Source organism: Aquarana catesbeiana, linkage group LG11 (assembly GCF_042186555.1).
Source record: "Aquarana catesbeiana isolate 2022-GZ linkage group LG11, ASM4218655v1, whole genome shotgun sequence".
Taxonomy (NCBI): domain Eukaryota; kingdom Metazoa; phylum Chordata; class Amphibia; order Anura; family Ranidae; genus Aquarana; species Aquarana catesbeiana.
Genome location: NC_133334.1, coordinates 8991367 through 9010266, shown reverse-complemented (window position 1 = coordinate 9010266; position 18900 = coordinate 8991367). Strand labels below are relative to the sequence as shown.

The 18900-nt window shown below is 43.0% G+C and overlaps 1 protein-coding gene across 1 annotated transcript in view; it reads right to left on the bottom strand.

Moving 5' to 3' along the window:
• The window catches only part of LOC141112897 (vomeronasal type-2 receptor 26-like), a 62543-nt gene extending 46719 nt beyond the window's left edge, over window positions 1-15824 (bottom strand). Inside the window, exons 1-2 of the mRNA XM_073606000.1 lie at window positions 15480-15824; window positions 9732-9956 (exon numbers count right to left, since the gene is read on the bottom strand). Coding sequence (XP_073462101.1) covers window positions 9732-9956; window positions 15480-15824 — 570 coding nt within the window. The remainder of the gene's footprint in view (window positions 1-9731; window positions 9957-15479) is intronic.
• Window positions 15825-18900: the final 3076 nt, after the last annotated feature.

The window sequence follows — 18900 nt, the reverse complement described above, 5'->3', positions numbered from 1 at the left end:
CCAGGTCCAGTCTCTGTGCATAGGTGGCATTATAAGGTCCATTGATTTGCTGGCGCACCTTGTGTACCTGAAGGATGTCTCTCCCAAGAAGTAGAAGGATAGAAACATCTGGCTCAACAGCTGGGATAAGGTGAGTAATTGAGCGGAGGTGAGGGTGGTGATGGGCTACTTCTGGAGAGGGAATCTCAGTTTTGACGTCAGGTATCATGCCACACTCTATTAGGGTAGGAAGTGGAAACTGCACTTTCTTATTGAAGGATTCAATGGTAAAGTCAGAAGCTCTTCTCCCTGTGGTTTCAATTGTCCCCGCACATGTCCTTAGAGTGTATGGAACTGCACTTGCCTTAATATTAAAGATATCAAAGAAGTCTGACTTTGCAAGGGATTTGTTGCTCTGTTCATCTAGCACTGCATACATTTTCACTGCCCTTTCTCTCTTGCCAGTGGGATACACAGTCACTAAACAGATTTTAGAGCATGAACGTGCACTCTTGCCTTGTCCACATACCTCAGTGCAATTAGACATTACTGAGGAGAGTGGGGTCTCTTGTTGCTCCCTGCCCTGATCTTTCCTGGGTTCTACAGTCTCTAGTGGGGCAGGAACAGGGTCTGGGTGCAAAGCTGCAATATGTCTCTCACTGCCACATTCTGTACATTCTACTAGAATTTTGCAGTCTTTAGCAACGTGATAAGTAGATCCGCAACACTTGAAACAGATGCCGTTCTGTTTAAGGAAGGACATCCGCTCTGCAATAGGTTTGCTTCTAAAGCCTTTCCATTTCTTTAGTGGGTGTGGTTTTTTGTGTATTGGGCAATGTCTATCAGGGTTTTCTATGGTGTGTACCTTGTGGGTGCTTTGATAGTCTGTGACTTCTGAAGGTACAGCTGTTTTGTGTGTGGATACAGAGGTCCTACCGTGAGGTCTGTGAGGTTTCTCAGGTCTGTGTGATTGATTGCCGCTGGTGGTGAAGGCGAAACTGGGATCACTTCGGATTTTCGCTTGCTGTCTGACAAACCTAGAAAACACAGAGAAAGGGGGAAAAGCGACTCCATAATCTTCTTTGAATTTACCTCCCACAGACATCCACTTGTCTTGCAGATTTGAGGGTAGTTTCTCTACTATGGGATTAGTGCCTCTAGCTGTATCTAGGTATGAAAGTCCTGGCAAGTAGCCATCCTCTTTGGCATATTCTATCTCTAGTAGAAGATCACTAAGTTCTTGTAGCCGCACGTTGTCTCTGTAGCCCACTTTGGGAAAGACTTCAAGTTTTTTCAGCAGTGCTTCTTCTATTACCTCTGGGGATCCATAAGTTTCTTCTAGTCTTTTCCAGGTCATGTTGAGTCCTGCTGCAGGGTTGAACAGGTTTGCTCTTCTCATCCTCTTAGCATGCTCTGCTGACTCTGTACCAAGCCATTTTATCATTAAATTAAGCATTTCTGCTGGTGAAAAGTTCAGACCTTCAGTGGCATTCAGAAAGGAAGATTTCCATGCCCAATAGTTTTTAGGACAGTCATCAAATTGGAGAAAACCTGAGCTTACCATTTCTTTGCGGATGAGATATTTGGTGACATCCACTGCACATTGTTGTTCACACATGTAATCTATAGGTTGAGGTGATGGGAACACTTGTTTTTTGTTCTTAGGGGTTTCTGGTGCTTCATTCTTGATTTGCTGGCAACCGCTGACCTCATGTGGTTGATTGGGCCTGCTCAGGGGGCTTAATGATTTCGGCCTGAATTCCTTTGCTTCAGGTTTAGGAGACTGTTTCTTTGCATGCGCAGTAGTAAGGTTCTGGATGTACTCCCTTGTACGATCTGCAGAGAATAGAGGTTTTCCTGGAACCTCTGAGTCTTTATATGATTTTTCACTTCCAGAACAACTTGTTCCCATGTAGGCAGCGGCCTCTGCTTCAGCAGCTGCAGCAGCAGTCTGTCTCTGCAGGATGAGCAATTTTGATTCTAATTCCGCTTCTTCTTGTGCGATGGCAGCTTTCTTTGCTGCTAACTCCTGTATCATCATGGCTTCTTTTTCTGCGTACTGTAGCTGGATGCGGGCAGCTTCTGCCTTGGCGCGAGCTTTAACTGCTGAGGACATCTTGCTAGCCCGTGAAGATCTGGACACATGCGAATGTGCATCATCTTGCTGGGCACTGGGAATGTTCTCCCTGCCTTGCTGTGTCGGCGGTAGCATGTCATCAGCCTGGTACTTTGTTCCTGATCTGAGACTCATGCTGCAGTAATGGCGTCTCAGTTTATTCCAGACTGCCACGTGGATGTCTTTTTACTGTTCTGCTTCGCGTTATTGAACTGTTGTATAACACTAGTCAGACAGCTTAACAATAATTCAGAAATCAAGAAACGTGAGACATCAAATCTGTATGTATTCTTTATCCCGAATAACTTTGTAAAACTTCAACATAAGCATAAACAAACATATGTGTCAGTACATTAAACATTATACAGCAGCCTCACTCTATCAGTAAGAGTACTCACAGACAATTCCATCATTAGTCCAGGAATAGTTTAAGAGCTCTTCTACATGCAGTGTATTAGATACAGGAGCAGTAATGAAATGAAGGAAATACAGTTCCAGGTTAAAGGTTACTGCCTTTTACTATGAGGAGAATCCTACTTCCTTCAAGCTCTGGCAAAGTAATACCATCTCTGACCACTAGATGGCAACAACATAAACTAACATTACAGTATAAACTGTAACAGCACATAGCACATATTAATATGAACAATATGGGCAGAACAAATAGTATAACACCACATTTATTAAACGCAGCAAAGAGATTAATACCTAGATACTGGAAAAAGGATACATGTCCTACACTGGAAGATTGGAAAAGGGGGGTAGATAGGATAAAAGAGGCAGAAAGGTGGGTTTATAAGACCAGAAATAGGGATGAGCCAAACACCCCCCTGCTCGATTCGCACCAGAACATGCGAACAGGCAAAAAATTTGTTCGAACACGCAAACACCATTAAAGTCTAATGGACTCGAACATGAATAATCAAAAGTGCTAATTTTAAAGGCTTATATGCAAGTTATTGTCATAAAAACTGTTTGGGGACCTGGGTCCTGCCCCAGGGGACATGTAAAAATGCAAAAAAAGTTTTAAAAACGGCCGTTTTTTCAGGAGCAGTGATTTTAATAATGCTTAAAGTGAAACAATAAAAGTGTAATATCCCTTTAAATTTTGTACCTGGGGGTGTCTATAATATGCCTGTAAAGGGGTGCATGTTTCCCGTGTTTAGAACAGTCTGACAGTAAAATTACATTTCAAAGGAAAAAAAGTCATTTAAAACTACTCGCGGCTATTAATAAATTGCCAGTCCGACAATACACATAAAAGTTCATTGATAAAAATGGCATGGAAATTCCCCACAGGGGAACCCCGAACCAAAATTTTAAAAAAACTGACGTGGGGGTCCCCCTAAATTCCATACCAGGCCCTTCAGGTCTGGTATGGATATTAAGGGGAACCCCGGCCCAAATTTTTTTAAAAAATGATGTGAGGTCCCCCTCAAAATCTATACCAGACCCTTCAGATCAGGTATGGATTTTAAGGGGAACCCCACCCCAAAATTTAAAAAAAATGGCTTGGGGTCCCCCCAAAAATCCATACCAGACCCTTATGCGAGCACGCAACCTGGCAGGCTGCAGGAAAAGAGGGGGGACCAGAGAGCCCCCCCTTCTGAACCGTACCAGGCCACATGCCCTCAAGATTGGGAGGGTGCTTTGGGGTAGCCCCCCAAAACACCTTGTCCACATGTTGATGGGGACAAGGGCCTCATCCCCACAACCCTTGCCTGGTGGTTGTGGGGGTCTGCGGGCAGGGAGGTTATCGAAATCTGGAAGCCCCCTTTAACAAGGGGACCCCCAGATCCCGGCCCTCCCCCCTGTGTGAAATGGTAAGGGGGTACAAAAGTACCCCTACCATTTCACAAAAAAGTGTCAAAAATGTTAAAAATGACAAGAGACAGTTTTTGACAATTCCTTTATTTAAATGCTTCTTCTTTCTTCTATCTTCTTTCTTTTATCTTCTATCTTCCTTTGGTTTCTTCCTCCATCTTCTTCTTCTTCTGGTTCTTCTGGTTCTTCCTCCGGTGTTCTCATCCGGCATCTTCCTCTGCGGCGCCGGCGTCTTCTTCCCTTCTTCTCAGGCCACTCTGCATCCACCATGATGGGAGGCTCCCACTGTGTGACGCTTCTCCTCTTTTGACGGTTCTTAAATAACGGAGGGCGGGGCCACCTGGTGACCCCACCCCCTCTGACGCACGGTGACTTCCCTGTCTGCCCCCTCTGACGTCACGGGGAATGCCACAGGGAAGTCCCCATCAAGTCCCCGTGTGTCAGAGGGGGGCGGGGTCACCAGGTGGCCCCGCCCTCTGTTATTAAAGAACCATCAGAAGAGGAGAAGCATCACACAGCGGGAGCCTCCCATCATGGTGGATGCGGAGCAGCCCGAGAAAAATGGAAGAAGACGCCGGTGCCGCGGAGGAAAATCTCGGACGAGAACACCAGAGGAAGAGCCAGAAGAACCAGAAGAACCAGAAGAAGAAGATGGAGGAAGAAACCGAAGGAAGATAGAAAAAAGAAGATAGAAGAAAGAAGATAGAAGATAGAAGAAAGAAGAAGCATTTAAATAAAGGAATTGTCAAAAACTGTCTCTTGTCATTTTTAACATTTTTGACACTTTTTTTGTGAAATGGTAGGGGTACTTTTGTACCCCCTTATCATTTCACACAGGGGGAGGGCCGGGATCTGGGGGTTGTGGGGATCTGCCCCCCGCCCGCAGTCCCCCACAACCACCGGGCAAGGGTTGTGGGGTAGAGGCCCTTGTCCCCATCAACATGGGGACAAGGTGCTTTGGGGGCTACCCCAATGCACCCTCCCATTGTTGAGGGCATGTGGCCTTGGTAAGGTTCAGGAGGGGGGGCCGGTGAACAGCCAATGTTCGAGTCGAACATGAGCTCAACTCGAACTCGAAGCTCATCCCTAACCAGAAACAAACAGGATAAATTTGAAAAAATATGGGTAAAATGGGAAAGTCTTGATTGGGAGTTAGACAGAGATGAAACTAATTAGAAGTTATTGCCAGAAGCTAAAATAAATTATCAAATTTAGGAAGGAACCACAACAATTCTGTTTGTTTATTGTTTATTTTTAGAATAAGAGACATAATTGGATTAATGATTATGTGGTGAATGTTAATTATGGAGGATGGCTCTCCCTCTGACACCTATTTACTACCTTTTTACCCTTTCCCCCTATTCTTTGGGGGGGAGTTGTTGTGTTTGTTTTGTTTTTTTCTCTCTTCACAATATAAATGAAACACAGACACTAAAGATTGAAAGATTGAAAGATTGTAGAGTAAACAATAGCACTACTAAACTTACCACTCAACCTCTTCCCTCCCCCTTTTTTTTCTCTTCTTCACGCGAAACACATATATAGAGCACTAGCACTTTGAAGATTTTATTTATTTATTTATTTTCTTAACACAATAGAATGGAAGAATTAAATTAATTTGTTTATACTATTTAATAAGTTATTACAAGTTGGAGTTTATATATGAGAAGATTACACGATTACACTTAAATAAGCTGTTTCACGAGTAGAAAAGGGAAAGAGTCAGGAGAAAGGGAGGGGTGAAGGATAGGGGGGTGTTTTTTTTTCTCACATATAATTAGCTTATTAATACACATAGAACACAAACACTTTAAATGTTTTTTTTTCTCACATATAATTATGTGATATAAGGTGATGTGATATAATTATGTGATATAATTACACTTTAAATGGGGTCTTTTTTTTCAGGATAAAGGGAGAGTAAGGGAGCCACTCCATATTATTGACTTGTATATGTATATATAAGTAATGGTGTTAACTACTATATGCCATGTACATTTAAATTGTAATAAGATAAAAAGGTGTAATAAAATATGAATTATAAAAAAAAGAACACCACCAATTTTCTTCAGGTAGTTTTAGGCGCACACTGTGCAGAGGACACAATACACTAACTGTAAATACTGTAGCTGCCTGCCTGTGGTACTAATAGGATCAGAAGAACACCACCAATTTTCTTCTGGTAGCTTTAGGTGCACACTGTGCAGAGGACACAGTACACTAAATGTAAATACTGTAGCTGCCTGCCTGTGGTATTAATATGATCAGAACAACAGCAATTGTCTTCAGGTAGCTTTAGGTGCACACTGTGCAGAGGATGCAGTACACTAACTGTAAATACTGCAGCTGCCTGCCTGTGGTATTAATAGGATCAGAACACCAGCAATTGTCTTCAGGTAGCTTTAGGTGCACACTGTGCAGAGGACACAGTACACTAACTGTAAATACTGCAGCTGCCTGCCTGTGGTATTAATAGGATCAGAACAACAGCAATTGTCTTCAGGTAGCTTTAGGTGCACACTGTGCAGAGGATGCAGTACACTAACTGTAAATACTGAAGCTGCCTGCCTGTGGTACTAATAGGATCAGAAGAACACCACCAATTTTCTTCAGGTATCTTTAGGTGCACACTGTGCAGAGGACGCAGTACACTAACTGTAAATACTGTAGCTGCCTGTGGTACTAATAGGATCAGAAAAACACCACCAATTTTCTTCAGGTAGCTTTAGGTGCACACTGTGCTGAGTATGCACTACACTAACTGTAAATACTGAAGCTGCCTGTGGTACTAATAGGATCTGAAGAACACCGCCAATTTTCTTCAGGTAGCTTTAGGTGCACACTGTGCAGAGGACACAGTACACTAACTGTAAATACTGTAGCTGCCTGCGGTACTAATAGGATCAGAAAAACACCTCCAATTTTCTTCAGGTAGCTTTAGGTGCACACTGTGCAGAGGACACACTACACTAACTGTAAATACTGCAGCTGCCTGCGGTACTAATAGGATCAGAAGAACACCACCAATTTTCTTCAGGTAGCTTTAGGTGCACACTGTGCAGAGGACGCACTACACTAACTGTAATATTCCACCCATAATCCCATGTAAAAAATAATTATCTGCATAGTCTTTTTAGAAATGGGTTAAATATGTTCCTATGTATGTTTAACTGTAATATTCCACCCATAATCCCCATGTAGAAAAATAATTATATGCATATTCTTATGAGAAATAAGTTAAATATGTTCCTACGTATGTTTAACTGTAATATTCTACCCGTAATCCCCATGTAGAAAATTAATGATATGCATATTCTTATCAGAAATAGATTAAATATATTCCTAGGTATGTTTAACTACAATATGACACCCATAATCCCCATGTAGAAAAATAATTATATGCATATTCTAATCAGAAATGGGTGATATATGTTCCTATGTATGTTTAAAAATAGTTATATGCATTTTCTTATGAGAAATAGGTTAAATATGTTCTTACATATATTTAACTGCAATATTCCACCCATAATCCCCATGTAGAAAATTAATGATATGCATATTCTTATCAGAAATAGGTTTCTATGGGTGGAATATTACAGTTAATGGGTTAAATGTGTTCTTATGTATGTTTAACTGTAATATTCCACCCATAATCCTCATGTAGAAAAATAATTATATGCATATTCTTATGAGAAATAAGTTAAATATGTTCCTACGTATGTTTAAATGTAATATTCCACCCATAATCCCCATGTAGAAAATGAATGATATGCATATTCTTATCAGAAATAGATTAAATATATTCCTAGGTATGTTTAACTACAATATTCCACCCATAATCCATGTAGAAAAATAATGATATGCATATTCTTATCAGAAATAGGTCAAATATGTCCCTATGTATATTTAACTGTAATATTCCACCCATAATCCCCATGAAGAAAAATAATTATATGCATATTCTTATCAGAAATAGGTTAAATATGTTCCTACGTATGTTTAAGTATGATATTCTACCCATAATCCCCATGTAGAAAAATAATTATATGCATATTCTTATTAGAAATGGGTTAAATATGTTCCTATGTATGTTTAACTGTAATATTCCACCCATAATCCCCTTGTAGAAAATAATTATATGCATATTCTTATCAGAAATGAGTTAACCCCTTTCCCGACCAGCCGCTGCAGTTGTACTGCGGCATGTTGGCTCCCCTGAGCGAAACGACGTTACCTTACGTCGGTTTGCCTTTGACCACTAGGGGGCGCGCACGTGCCACTGATGGCACACACGCTGCAGATGCATCTCGCTGCTGGATCCGATGCGAGTGCCCATCGGTGCAATGACCGCTGGGCACCCGCGATCGCTCATGATAGAACGAGAACCGGGATCTGTGTGTGTAAACACACAGATCCTGTTTCTCTCAGAGGAGAGAAGACAGATTGTGTGTTCATACTAAGTATGAACACTGATCTCTCTCTCCTGCTAGTCAGTGCTATCCCTCCACAGTTAAAACACACCTAGGGGTCATAGTTAACCCCTTCCCTGCCAGTGACATTGATACAGTAATCAGTGAATTTTTATAGTACTGATCGCTGTATAATTGTCACTGGTCCTAAAAATGCGTCAAAAGTGTCCGATCTGTCTGCCGCAATATCACATTCCTGATAAAAATCACTTATCACCACCATTACTAGTAAAAAAAAATAATAAAAATGCCAAAAATCTATCCCCTATTTTGTAGACGCTATAACTTTTGTGCAAACCAATCAATATATGCTTATTGCGATTTTTTTACCAAAAATATGTAGAAGAATACATATTGGCCTTAACTGATGAAAAATGTAGTTTTTTTTAAATAAAAATTGGGATATTTATTATAGCAAAAAGTAAAAGATATTGTGTTTTTTTTTTCAAAATTGTCGCTCTTCTTTTGTTTATAGCGCAAAAAATAAAAACCGCAGTGGTGATCAAATACCACCAAAAGAAAACTCTATTTGTGGGAAAAAAAGGACGTCAATTTTGTTTGGGTACAGCGTTGCATGGCCACGCAATTGTCCGTTAAAGCGATGCAGTGCTGTATCGCAAAAAATGGTCTGGTCATTGAGCAGCCAAATCTTCTGGGGCTGGAGTGGTTAAATATTTTCCTATGTATGTTTAACTACAATATTCCACCCATAATCCCCATGTAGAAAAATAAATGTATGCATATTCTTATCAGAAATAGGTTAAATATGTTCATTGTTAGGTGTTAACATGTTATTCCACCCATAATCCCCATGACAAATTATAATTCTACCCATATTTCCATCAAAAACAGGTCAAATGTAATTTTTCCATTAGTTCTGTTTAATTTATTATGATCCTGTTGTACAGCTGCATATATATCAGCAAGTGAACAGTTAAAAATTAGCAACTGCTTCTTGCAACATTGTATCAAGCACTGCAGAAAAGAATAACATAATTTGAGAAACAACAGAATCATTACCATATATAGGTGTATAAATTACACTGACATCTAGTGAGATATTGCAGCCAATAATCCAATTGTCCCATCATACCAATATGCAGTTTAGTACATCCCAAAATATTGCTTTTTTTCAAAATTGTCAAAAAAAAAAACGCAGAGGTGATCAAATACCACCAAAAGAAAGCTCTATATTTGTGGGGGAAAAAGGACGTCAATTTTGTTTGGGTACAACGTCACACAACCGTGCAATTGTCAGTTAAAACGACGCAGTGCCGTATCGCAAAAAAGGGCTTGGTCGGGAAGGGGGTAAATCCTTCCGGGGCTGAAGTGGTTAATCTTACCTCTTTTTGGTGATTCTTCCATTTTATTAAACTTGCATTGATAAAAATGCTCTGCTCTCTGGAAATTTGCTCAAAAAATCCAACATCGTTAGTGAGAATAGTTTTGTTGACTAATAAATGGTTTTGGATTACGTATTGTGTAACAAATTCTCCGTCTTTATTAAAGTATTGATGTGAAGTGTTTTCAGAAAAGTAGTATGAAGCTTGTATATATCGGCGCAACTTCTGCAGGGGGATAAAATTTGATTGAAATTATAATGCAGTTTTAATGGACACTTGTGGAGCCATGGACCTCATGTTTCCTGGAGGGCTGAACTTATTCCATGAGGTCACTAACTATGCTGTTCATACCTCAAGTTTCACCTTACAGTATGTACGAAGGTTGCCAAGCTACTCTAAAATTAACCCAACCTAACATTCCAATTTTTTGTAAACAGCAATAGGTTTGGTAGAGTTCCTCATGATATTCTTCCACTGGACAACGTATACTTATTCCCAACTTAAAGTGCAGCTCTGGTAATTTTTTTTCTTTTTTTAAAGCACTCCCATGATAGTCGTAGCTTTTGCCATTCAAATTGGCATAAGCTTCATATGCAATTGTTTATGTTCCTTGTAAATGGAATCTCGATTCTGTAGGCATTCATCATCAGTGTGTGCATCTGAAGCCTGGTCAGACTTTCTCCAGGGATACAGTGCAGCTGGCTACCCAGCATTTATCTCCTGATCACACGCCTGCACAGTGTAAAGAAAGCGAGGCGTACTCAGAAAGGTGTGGAAGATGCCATTTGACCAATGGCTACTGGGATATATGTGTCATCAATCCCAAACTCTTCTGGGAAATCTGTCCACAAGCTTTAGGAGTGTGTCTATGGGAATGTTTGACCATTCTTCCAGAAACGCATTTGTGAGGTCAGCCACTAATCTGGCTCGCAGTCTCCGCTCACATTCATCCCAAATGTATGCTATCTGTTTGAGGTAAGGTCTCTGTGCAGGCCAGTCAAGTTCCTCCACCCCAAACTTGCTCGACAAATGCGCTTCTGGAAGAATGGTCAAACATTCCCATAGACACACCACTCCTAAACCTTGTGGACAGCCTTCTCAGAAGAGTTGAAGCTTTTATAGCTGCAAAGGGTTGGCCAACTCAATATTGAACCCTACGGACTAAGACTGGGATGCCATTAAAGTTCATGTGCGTATAAAGGCAGGCGTCCCAATACTCTTGGCGTTACACAGTGCCTTGCAAAAGTATTCACCCACCTTGGCATTTTTCGTGTTTTGTTGCCTCACAACCTGGAATTAACATGGATTGTTTGAGGATTTGCATCATTTAACTTACAGAACATGCCCACAACTTTGAAGATTTTTTTTGTTGTGAAACAAACAACAAATAGGACAAAATAACAGAAAAAGTCAAAGTGCATAACTATTCACCCCCCTAAAGTCAATACTGTGTAGAGCCACCTTTTGCGGCTATCACAGCTCCAAGTCGCTTTGGATAAGTCTCTATGAGCTTGCCACATCTTACCACTGAGATTTTTGCCCATTCCTCCTTGCAAAACTGCTCCAGCTCCTTCAAGTTGGATGAACAGAGTATTGGTAGCTGTAAGCGCAAACACACAAGTCCATATATAACAGGAGATATAAAGGGCTGAGTAACTGTCCATAGGGCACAGGCTGGAAGTTCAAGGGTTAAGTGGTAACAGGTAATGTAATGGTTAAAGTAGGCTGGAAGGCTAGGCGGCTGCTGTCCTCAGGGAGCTGGCTCTGCGATGGATGAGAGAGGGGTAAAGAAGGAAGCGCCACCTGAGTGTAGTATTAACAAATGATGTTTAATGGCACCAGGTAAAAACACACTTACAGGATAAAAACATATAAAAGGCTCATCTGTATAGGTATGTGGTCCTCGGTGTTCCCTCTGATCCTGTGGTGGTGACGCTGCAGGGATGCTGGGCTGCAGAAGGTGGATTACCAGTCGGCAGCTCCTTCTGTGGCCATCAGGAAGAGACTAGGGGCCGGTGTGGAGCGCACATGGAGCGCGCATTACGTCACAGGTTGTCCGTCTGCTTCCGGGTTTGGTATCCAGGGGAGGGATCGTCCAGGGAGGAGGGCTAGCAGGGAGGTTGAGAGAAGGCTACGCGCTCGGAGCCACTGCTCCTTCAATAGGCCTAATAGGGAGGTGTCTGCAATGTGCTTTTATATGGCAGTGCTGTGGGACAACAGGTCCCAGCGTCTGTCAATAGAAAGCACAGCACCAACTGTGGGTGGGAGGGGAACTACAAGGTAACATAATATACACAGAGAAAAAAAAGGAGGTTATATAATAGTCAGTGTCATGGAAACATATATATGAAGAAGTGCATGGTAGTAAACATGGAGACAATAATATTAACAATAGTAAAAATGGGAGTAACAATGGGGGCAAAAAATGGAGATAAGTATATATATATATATATATATATATATATATATGTAAGTAAAAAAGCATAACATAATAATAATTCCCATGGCTGTGCTTTCTATTGACAGACGCTGGGACCTGTTGTCCCACAGCACTGCCATATAAAAGCACATTGCAGACACCTCCCTATTAGGGCTATTGAAGGAGCAGTGGCTCCGAGCGCGTAGCCTTCTCTTAACCTCCCTGCTAGCCCTCCTCCCTGAACGATCCCTCCCCTGGATACCGAACCCGGAAGCAGACGGACGACCTGTGACATCATGCATGCTCCTAGTCTCTTCCTGATGGTCACAGAAGGAGCTCCCAGCTGGTAATCCACCTTCTGCAGCCCAGCATCCCTGCAGTGTCACCACCACAGGATCAGAGGATCACATACCTATACAGATGAGCCTTTTATATGTTTTTATCCTGTAAGTGTGTTTTTACCTGGTGCCATTAAACATCATTTGTTAAAACTACACTCAGGTGGCGCTTCCTTCTCTACCCCCCCTTCAAGTTGGATGGTTTGTGTTTGTGAACAGCAATCTTTTTTTTTTTTTTTTTGAGTTTTAAAGAATTTTTATTGAAGAGCAGTACATTACACTTCAAAGCATAGGAATGCTGGTAGGGCGCAGCCTACCTCTGTGACAAAAGTCAAATATTAAACAGTAACAGAGAGGTTGATCCAAGAAAGAAAAACTGCCCTTAATCAGTTAAACAAAGAAAAGAGCCCTCAGGTGTATAAAGGAGACACCTAGTGCTTCAGGTGGGCTCGACACCCCTATCGGGAACATACTGTGTCGAACACCGTAGAGCAGCTGATGTTCATCATTTGGTGTGTAACTAAACTGTTGAGGCCCATCACGCCCTCCGGGAGAAAGAGGGTCCCAGACTGCGTGAGGGAGCCTTCCCCAGGTCTCTAAGGCCAAGGCCAAAGGAACCAGGGGTGCCATAAATGTATCCTGAAGGTTCCGGCTGGGAAATCGATCCACTAGAGATAAATCGAGGAACCAGCTAAACGCTGTTAAGTGCCTAGAAATCTGGAGCATACCTTTAGGAACCTATAACTTTCTGTTTAAGTAAATTAACAACTTCCTAAGAGTAAAAAGAAAGAGAGAAATAAGTAAAGGTGGGAAAGAAGACGGAGGGAGAGGCCAAAGGGGGGGGTGGGTTGGGTTGACAGACTGCAATGAGACAATAGATACAAATCAAGCTTCAATACCCGGTATGAGAGAGATGCCTACATGCCTTGCCCAGGGCTCCCAGACAGCTAAAAAGGCTTTGTTTGAGTCTGCTAGAATACTGACTAATTTTTCCTGGGACATGATCCACGAGATCTTTCTCTTGGCAGCCGCCAGAGAAACTCCTGGTTGTTTCCAGGCCTTTGCTATGGAGAGCTTGGCACCAATCAGGATGAAAGAAATAAGTTTGGCAGTTGTTTTGGGGATCTTGGGGATATGACCATTTAGTAGCGCTATCTGGGGGGATTTAGAAATGGGAGTGTCCGTAATTTTTCTGATCAGATAGAATATCCTGTTCCAGAAGCCCCTGATTTTCGGGCATTCCCACCAAATGTGTATCATGGAGCCCTGGGCTTGGCAGTTTCTGAAACATAAAGGAGATGAGGAAGGAAACATCTGTGCAAGTTTGGAAGGAACCAGATACCATCTCGTTAGGACTTTCATGTTAGCTTCTATTAATGCAATATTAACTATACCTTTGTAGGCTCTTGTGCTCATTCTACTCCAGATCTCCAGGTCCCAAGTCTCGCCCACATCTCTCTCCCACTCTATCATGTATGGGAGTTTGGAAGGGGGAATTGAAAGGGCTTCATAGATCAGGGATATACCTCCTTTTTGCTCTGTAGCTTGTCCACACCATTGTTCATAAGATGTGCATTCAGGGGGAATCGATTTGTCTTTCCAAATAGTGTGAAGAAAATGGGAGATTTGAAGGAATCTGAATTTTTCGGAGTCGGGGAGCTCTAGTTTTTCAATGCAGTGTTTCATGGAGATTGGTCCGGAGTTGACAAGGAAATGTCCAATGCGGTACATTCCCTTATCAAGCCACCATTGAAAGGATTTGATGTCTAACCCCGGCTTGAAGAGAGGGTTGTGGAATATGTGTGAGAGGGGGCGAAGCTGTGAGGTCAAGGCTGGGAGTTGGACCATGTTATCCCATAATTTAAAGGAGTGTGACAGTGTAGGGGCCATGATGGGAGGTCTGGATTTACTGGGAGTCCAAAGTAGAAAGTCTAGAGTGTGGGAAGGAACTGCTTGGCGTTCTATTTGTATCCAGTCGGGTTTTTCGCCCCTGAAATATATGGTGGAGAGTTGGGCCAATCTGGCTGCTTGGTAATACTTGGCAAGTTCGGGGAGGCCTAGCCCTCCCTTAGATTTCGGTGCATATAGGGTGTTTCGCGTGAATCTATATCCTTTCCCTCCCCATATGAATTTTATAATCTTTCCCTGAAAATTTTTGAGGTGTGTTTTGTCAATCGCGATCGGAAGGGCTCTAAATAAGTACAGGATCCTAGGAAACAGGGTCATTTTGATGGCATGGATTCTCCCCAGCCATGATAGTTTGTGGAATGACCAAATTCGTATGTCCACCTCCAATCTACGGTACAAAGGGGGGAAGTTGGCTTGATAGAGGGAGTCTATTCTGGGTGTGAGATTTATACCAAGGTATCGAATTGAGGAATCACTCCAATTGAAATTAAAGGCTAGTTTTAATCTCTCAGTTAGGGCTGGATTGAGGGAAATGTTTAATGCCTGTGATTTGGTCATGTTGACTGGTAGGCCTGAGACCTCGCCAAATGTCTGAAGCAGTTTGTTAATGTTGGGCAGTGAAGTAATTGGAGAGGTAATGAATAGTAGAAGGTCGTCTGCGAAGAGGGCGCATTTATGGGTATTCATACCACAGTTGACACCTTTAATGTTCGGGTCCGACCTGATTGCTATGGCTAGTGTTTCTATTGTTAGGGCGAATATAAGAGGGGATAGGGGGCAGCCCTGTCTTGTGCCCCTGGCAATTTTAATTGGTGCTGAAAGGAAGCCCTGTAATTTAACTCTCGCTTCCGGTTCAGAGTATAGTGATTTGAGGATTCCGATGAAGTGTTCACCGAACCCCCAACATTTCAGGGAGGCAAATATGAAGGGCCAAGTCACGGAATCAAAGGCCTTTTGTAAATCTAGGGAAAGGAAGAGACCCTCCTGCTTAGGACCTCCATCCCAACCTGAGTGTAAAATTGAAGCTATGTCAATGGCTCTTCTGACCTGGTCTGGACCCTGTCTGCCGGGGATAAAACCTACCTGATCTTTGTGGATATAGGTGTTGATGAAAGAGTTTAGTCTGTTGGCGTAAATTTTTGTCAGGATTTTTAAATCGTTATTTATAAGTGATATTGGTCTATAATTTTCTATCTGATCTGGATTTTTGTCGGGTTTAGGGATGACAGTAATGTAAGCTGCATTCATCTGGGGGTCTAAGGGGTCTCCCTTTCGTTTGGAGTTAAACATTTTAGTTAAGTGTGGCGCTAGAGTCTCGGCAAAAGTCTTATAATAAAGATTAGATAGACCCTCTGGACCTGGGGCAGAGCCCCCTTTCAGATTTTTAATGACCTCCAGAGTTTCCTCTACTGTGATATGTGCTTCCATAATGTCTTTATGGGACTTATGTAAAGAGGAGATAGGGAGATGCTCTAGGAATGCCTCTATAGCTCGTGTATCGTGGGAGTCATTTGCTCTATATAGTTGTGAGTAGGGATGAGCCGAACACCCCCCGGTTCGGTTCGCACCAGAACCCGCGAACGGACCGAAAGTTCGCACGAACGTTAGAACCCCATTGACGTCTATGGGACTCGAACGTTCGAAATCAAAAGTGCTCATTTTAAAGGCTAATTTGCATGGTATTGTCCTAAAAAGGGTTTGGGGACCCGGGTCCTACCCCAGGGGACATGTATCAATGCAAAAAAAACTTTTAAAAACGGCCGTTTTTTCGGGAGCAGTGATTTTAATGATGCTTAAAGTAAAAAAAAAAAAGTGAAATATTCCTTTAAATATCGTACCTGGGGGGTGTCTATAGTATGCCTGTAAAGTGACGCGTGTTTCCCATGTTTAGAACAGTCCCTGCACCAAATGTCATTTTTAAAGGAAAAAATCTCATTTAAAACTGCTTGCGGGTTTAATGTCATGTCGGGTCATGGCAATATGGATGAAAATCAGTGAGACAAACGGCATGGGTACCCCCCAGTCCATTACCAGGCCCTTTGGGTCTTGTATGGATATTAAGGGGAACCCCGCACCCAAATTAAAATAAGGAAAGGTGTGGGGCCACCAGGCCCTATATACTCTGAACAGCAGTATACAGGCGGTGCAAACAAGACAGGGACTGTAGGTTTGTTGTTAAGTAGAATCTGTTTGTAATTTTGAACATTTTTAACGTGTTTAGCTCCAGCCAAAAAATCTTTTCTAAGCTTTTTGGAAAACATAGGGAAGGGTTATCACCCCTGTGACATTTGTTTTGCTGTCTTTCCTCCTCTTCAGAAGATTTCACCTCACTTTTTTGTCCCAATGAAAAATGTTTTTTGAAAATTTGGGTTTTTTTGTGGAACAAGGATTGGAAAGCATCAGTGGAAAGGAGAAATTGTTTTCCCATATTAACTCTTACAGGAGAGAATTTCCCTTCCTAGGGGTAGATTTCATCTCACTTCCTGTTGTCTCCTTCCGTTTGCAAGTAGGAGTCGTTTGTAAGTTAGATGTTTGAAAGTAGGGTCCTGCCCTATATACTCAGCAGAAATTTGGGCCTTAGGTGTTGCTGTGGCCACAACACTGTAAGCCCTCACAGGGCCCTGCTGTGAAATATTAGATCAAGAATTGTAATTACATGCCCCTGTTGAACAGGAGCTGAAAAATTAGGCCTTAGGCACTGGTGCTGGTGCCACAACACTGCAACCCCTCACAGACACTCTAGTTGGAACGCAGGAACGAGCCCTGCTGCAAATTATTGCTTCAAAAATTGTAATTACACGCCCCTGTTAGACAGGGGCAGAAAAATTGGGCCTTAGGCACTGGTGCTGGTGCCACAACACTGCAACCCCTCACAGACACTCTAGTTGGAACGCAGGAACGAGCCCTGCTGCAAAGTATTGCATCAAAAATTGTAATTACACGCCCCTGTTAGACAGGGGCAGAAAAATTGGGCCTTAGGCACTGGTGCTGGTGCCACAACACTGCAACCCCTCACAGACACTCTAGTTGGAACGCAGGAACGAGCCCTGCTGCAAAGTATTGCATCAAAAATTGTAATTACACGCCCCTGTTAGACAGGGGCAGAAAAATTGGGCCCTAGGCACTGGTGCTGGTGCCACAACACTGCAACCCCTCACAGACACTCTAGTTGGAATGCAGGAACGAGCCCTGCTGCAAAGTATTACATCAAAAATTGTAATTACACGCCCCTGTTAAACAGGGGCTGAAAAATTGTGCCTTAGGCACTGGTGGTGGCGCCCAGAACCAAAAATGTTCTTACAAGCTATCAGCGTGATGATTGAGGAGGAAGAGGATAATTACTCAGGGATAGTCACTCAGCATCAGCATAGGCAGTCTTTGAAGGGATCTGAGATTTCAAAAAAAATTATTCGGTTACATCAGCATCAGGTGCTTGGTAGCTGGTGGTGATCCAAGACTCATTCATTTTTATGAAGGTCAGCCGATCGACCGAGTCGGTGGACAGACGCACCCTGTGATCGGTTACCACGCCTCCAGCAGCACTGAATGTGCGTTCCGAAAGAACGCTGGATGCAGGACAGGCCAGTAGCTCAATTGCATACTGTGCAAGCTCTGGCCAGTGATCCATCCTCAAGACCCAGTAACCCAGAGGATTTTCGGTGGGAAAGGTGTCCAAGTCTGATCTTGCCCCTAGGTATTCCTGCACCATGTAAAACAGACGCTGGCGATGGTTGCTGGAACCGATCATACCTTGGGGCTGCGGACCAAAAAATTGTCTGAACGCATCGGTCAGACGGCCACCTTCTCCACCGCTCCTTCTTTGACTGACCGAAGCCTCAGCAACACGTTGTCCAGAAACAGGAGTTTGTAACCTCCCAGTCTCTGGGAACGCGTTGCACAGACCTTTCTGCAAGGCCTCCCGAAGATGTTTCATCCTCTGCTCCCTCTGCGATGGCAAGATAAGGTCCGCAACCTTACCCTTGTAACGTGGATCAAGGAGGGTTGCCAGCCAGTATTGGTCCTTCTCCTTGATACCACGAATACGAGGATCCTTACGCAGGCTTTGCAGGATCAGGGAGGCCATGCAGCGTAGGTTTGCTGAGGCATTCGGTCCGGAGTCCTCTGGGTCACTAAGAACGACATGGTCCGCAGCCACCTCCTCCCAGCCACGTACAAGTCCATGTGTTTCTTGGGACTGATCCCTTAAAGACTGCTGCTGATGCTGAGTGCCAGGCTCCACCTCCATACTGACACAATCTTCCTCCTCCTCCTCTTCCTCCTCGTCCTCTTCCTGTGTGATCGGCGGGCACGCAGGAACACTGTCTGGATAAAGGGGGCCTTGAGAGCTAAGGAAGTCCTCCTCTTCCTGCCTCTGTTCTGCCTCAAGTGCCCTGTCCATTATTCCACGCAGCGTGTGCTCCAACAGGTGGACAAGGGGGACAGTGTCACTGATGCATGCACTGTCACTGCTCACCATCCTCGTGGCCTCCTCGAATGGTGACAG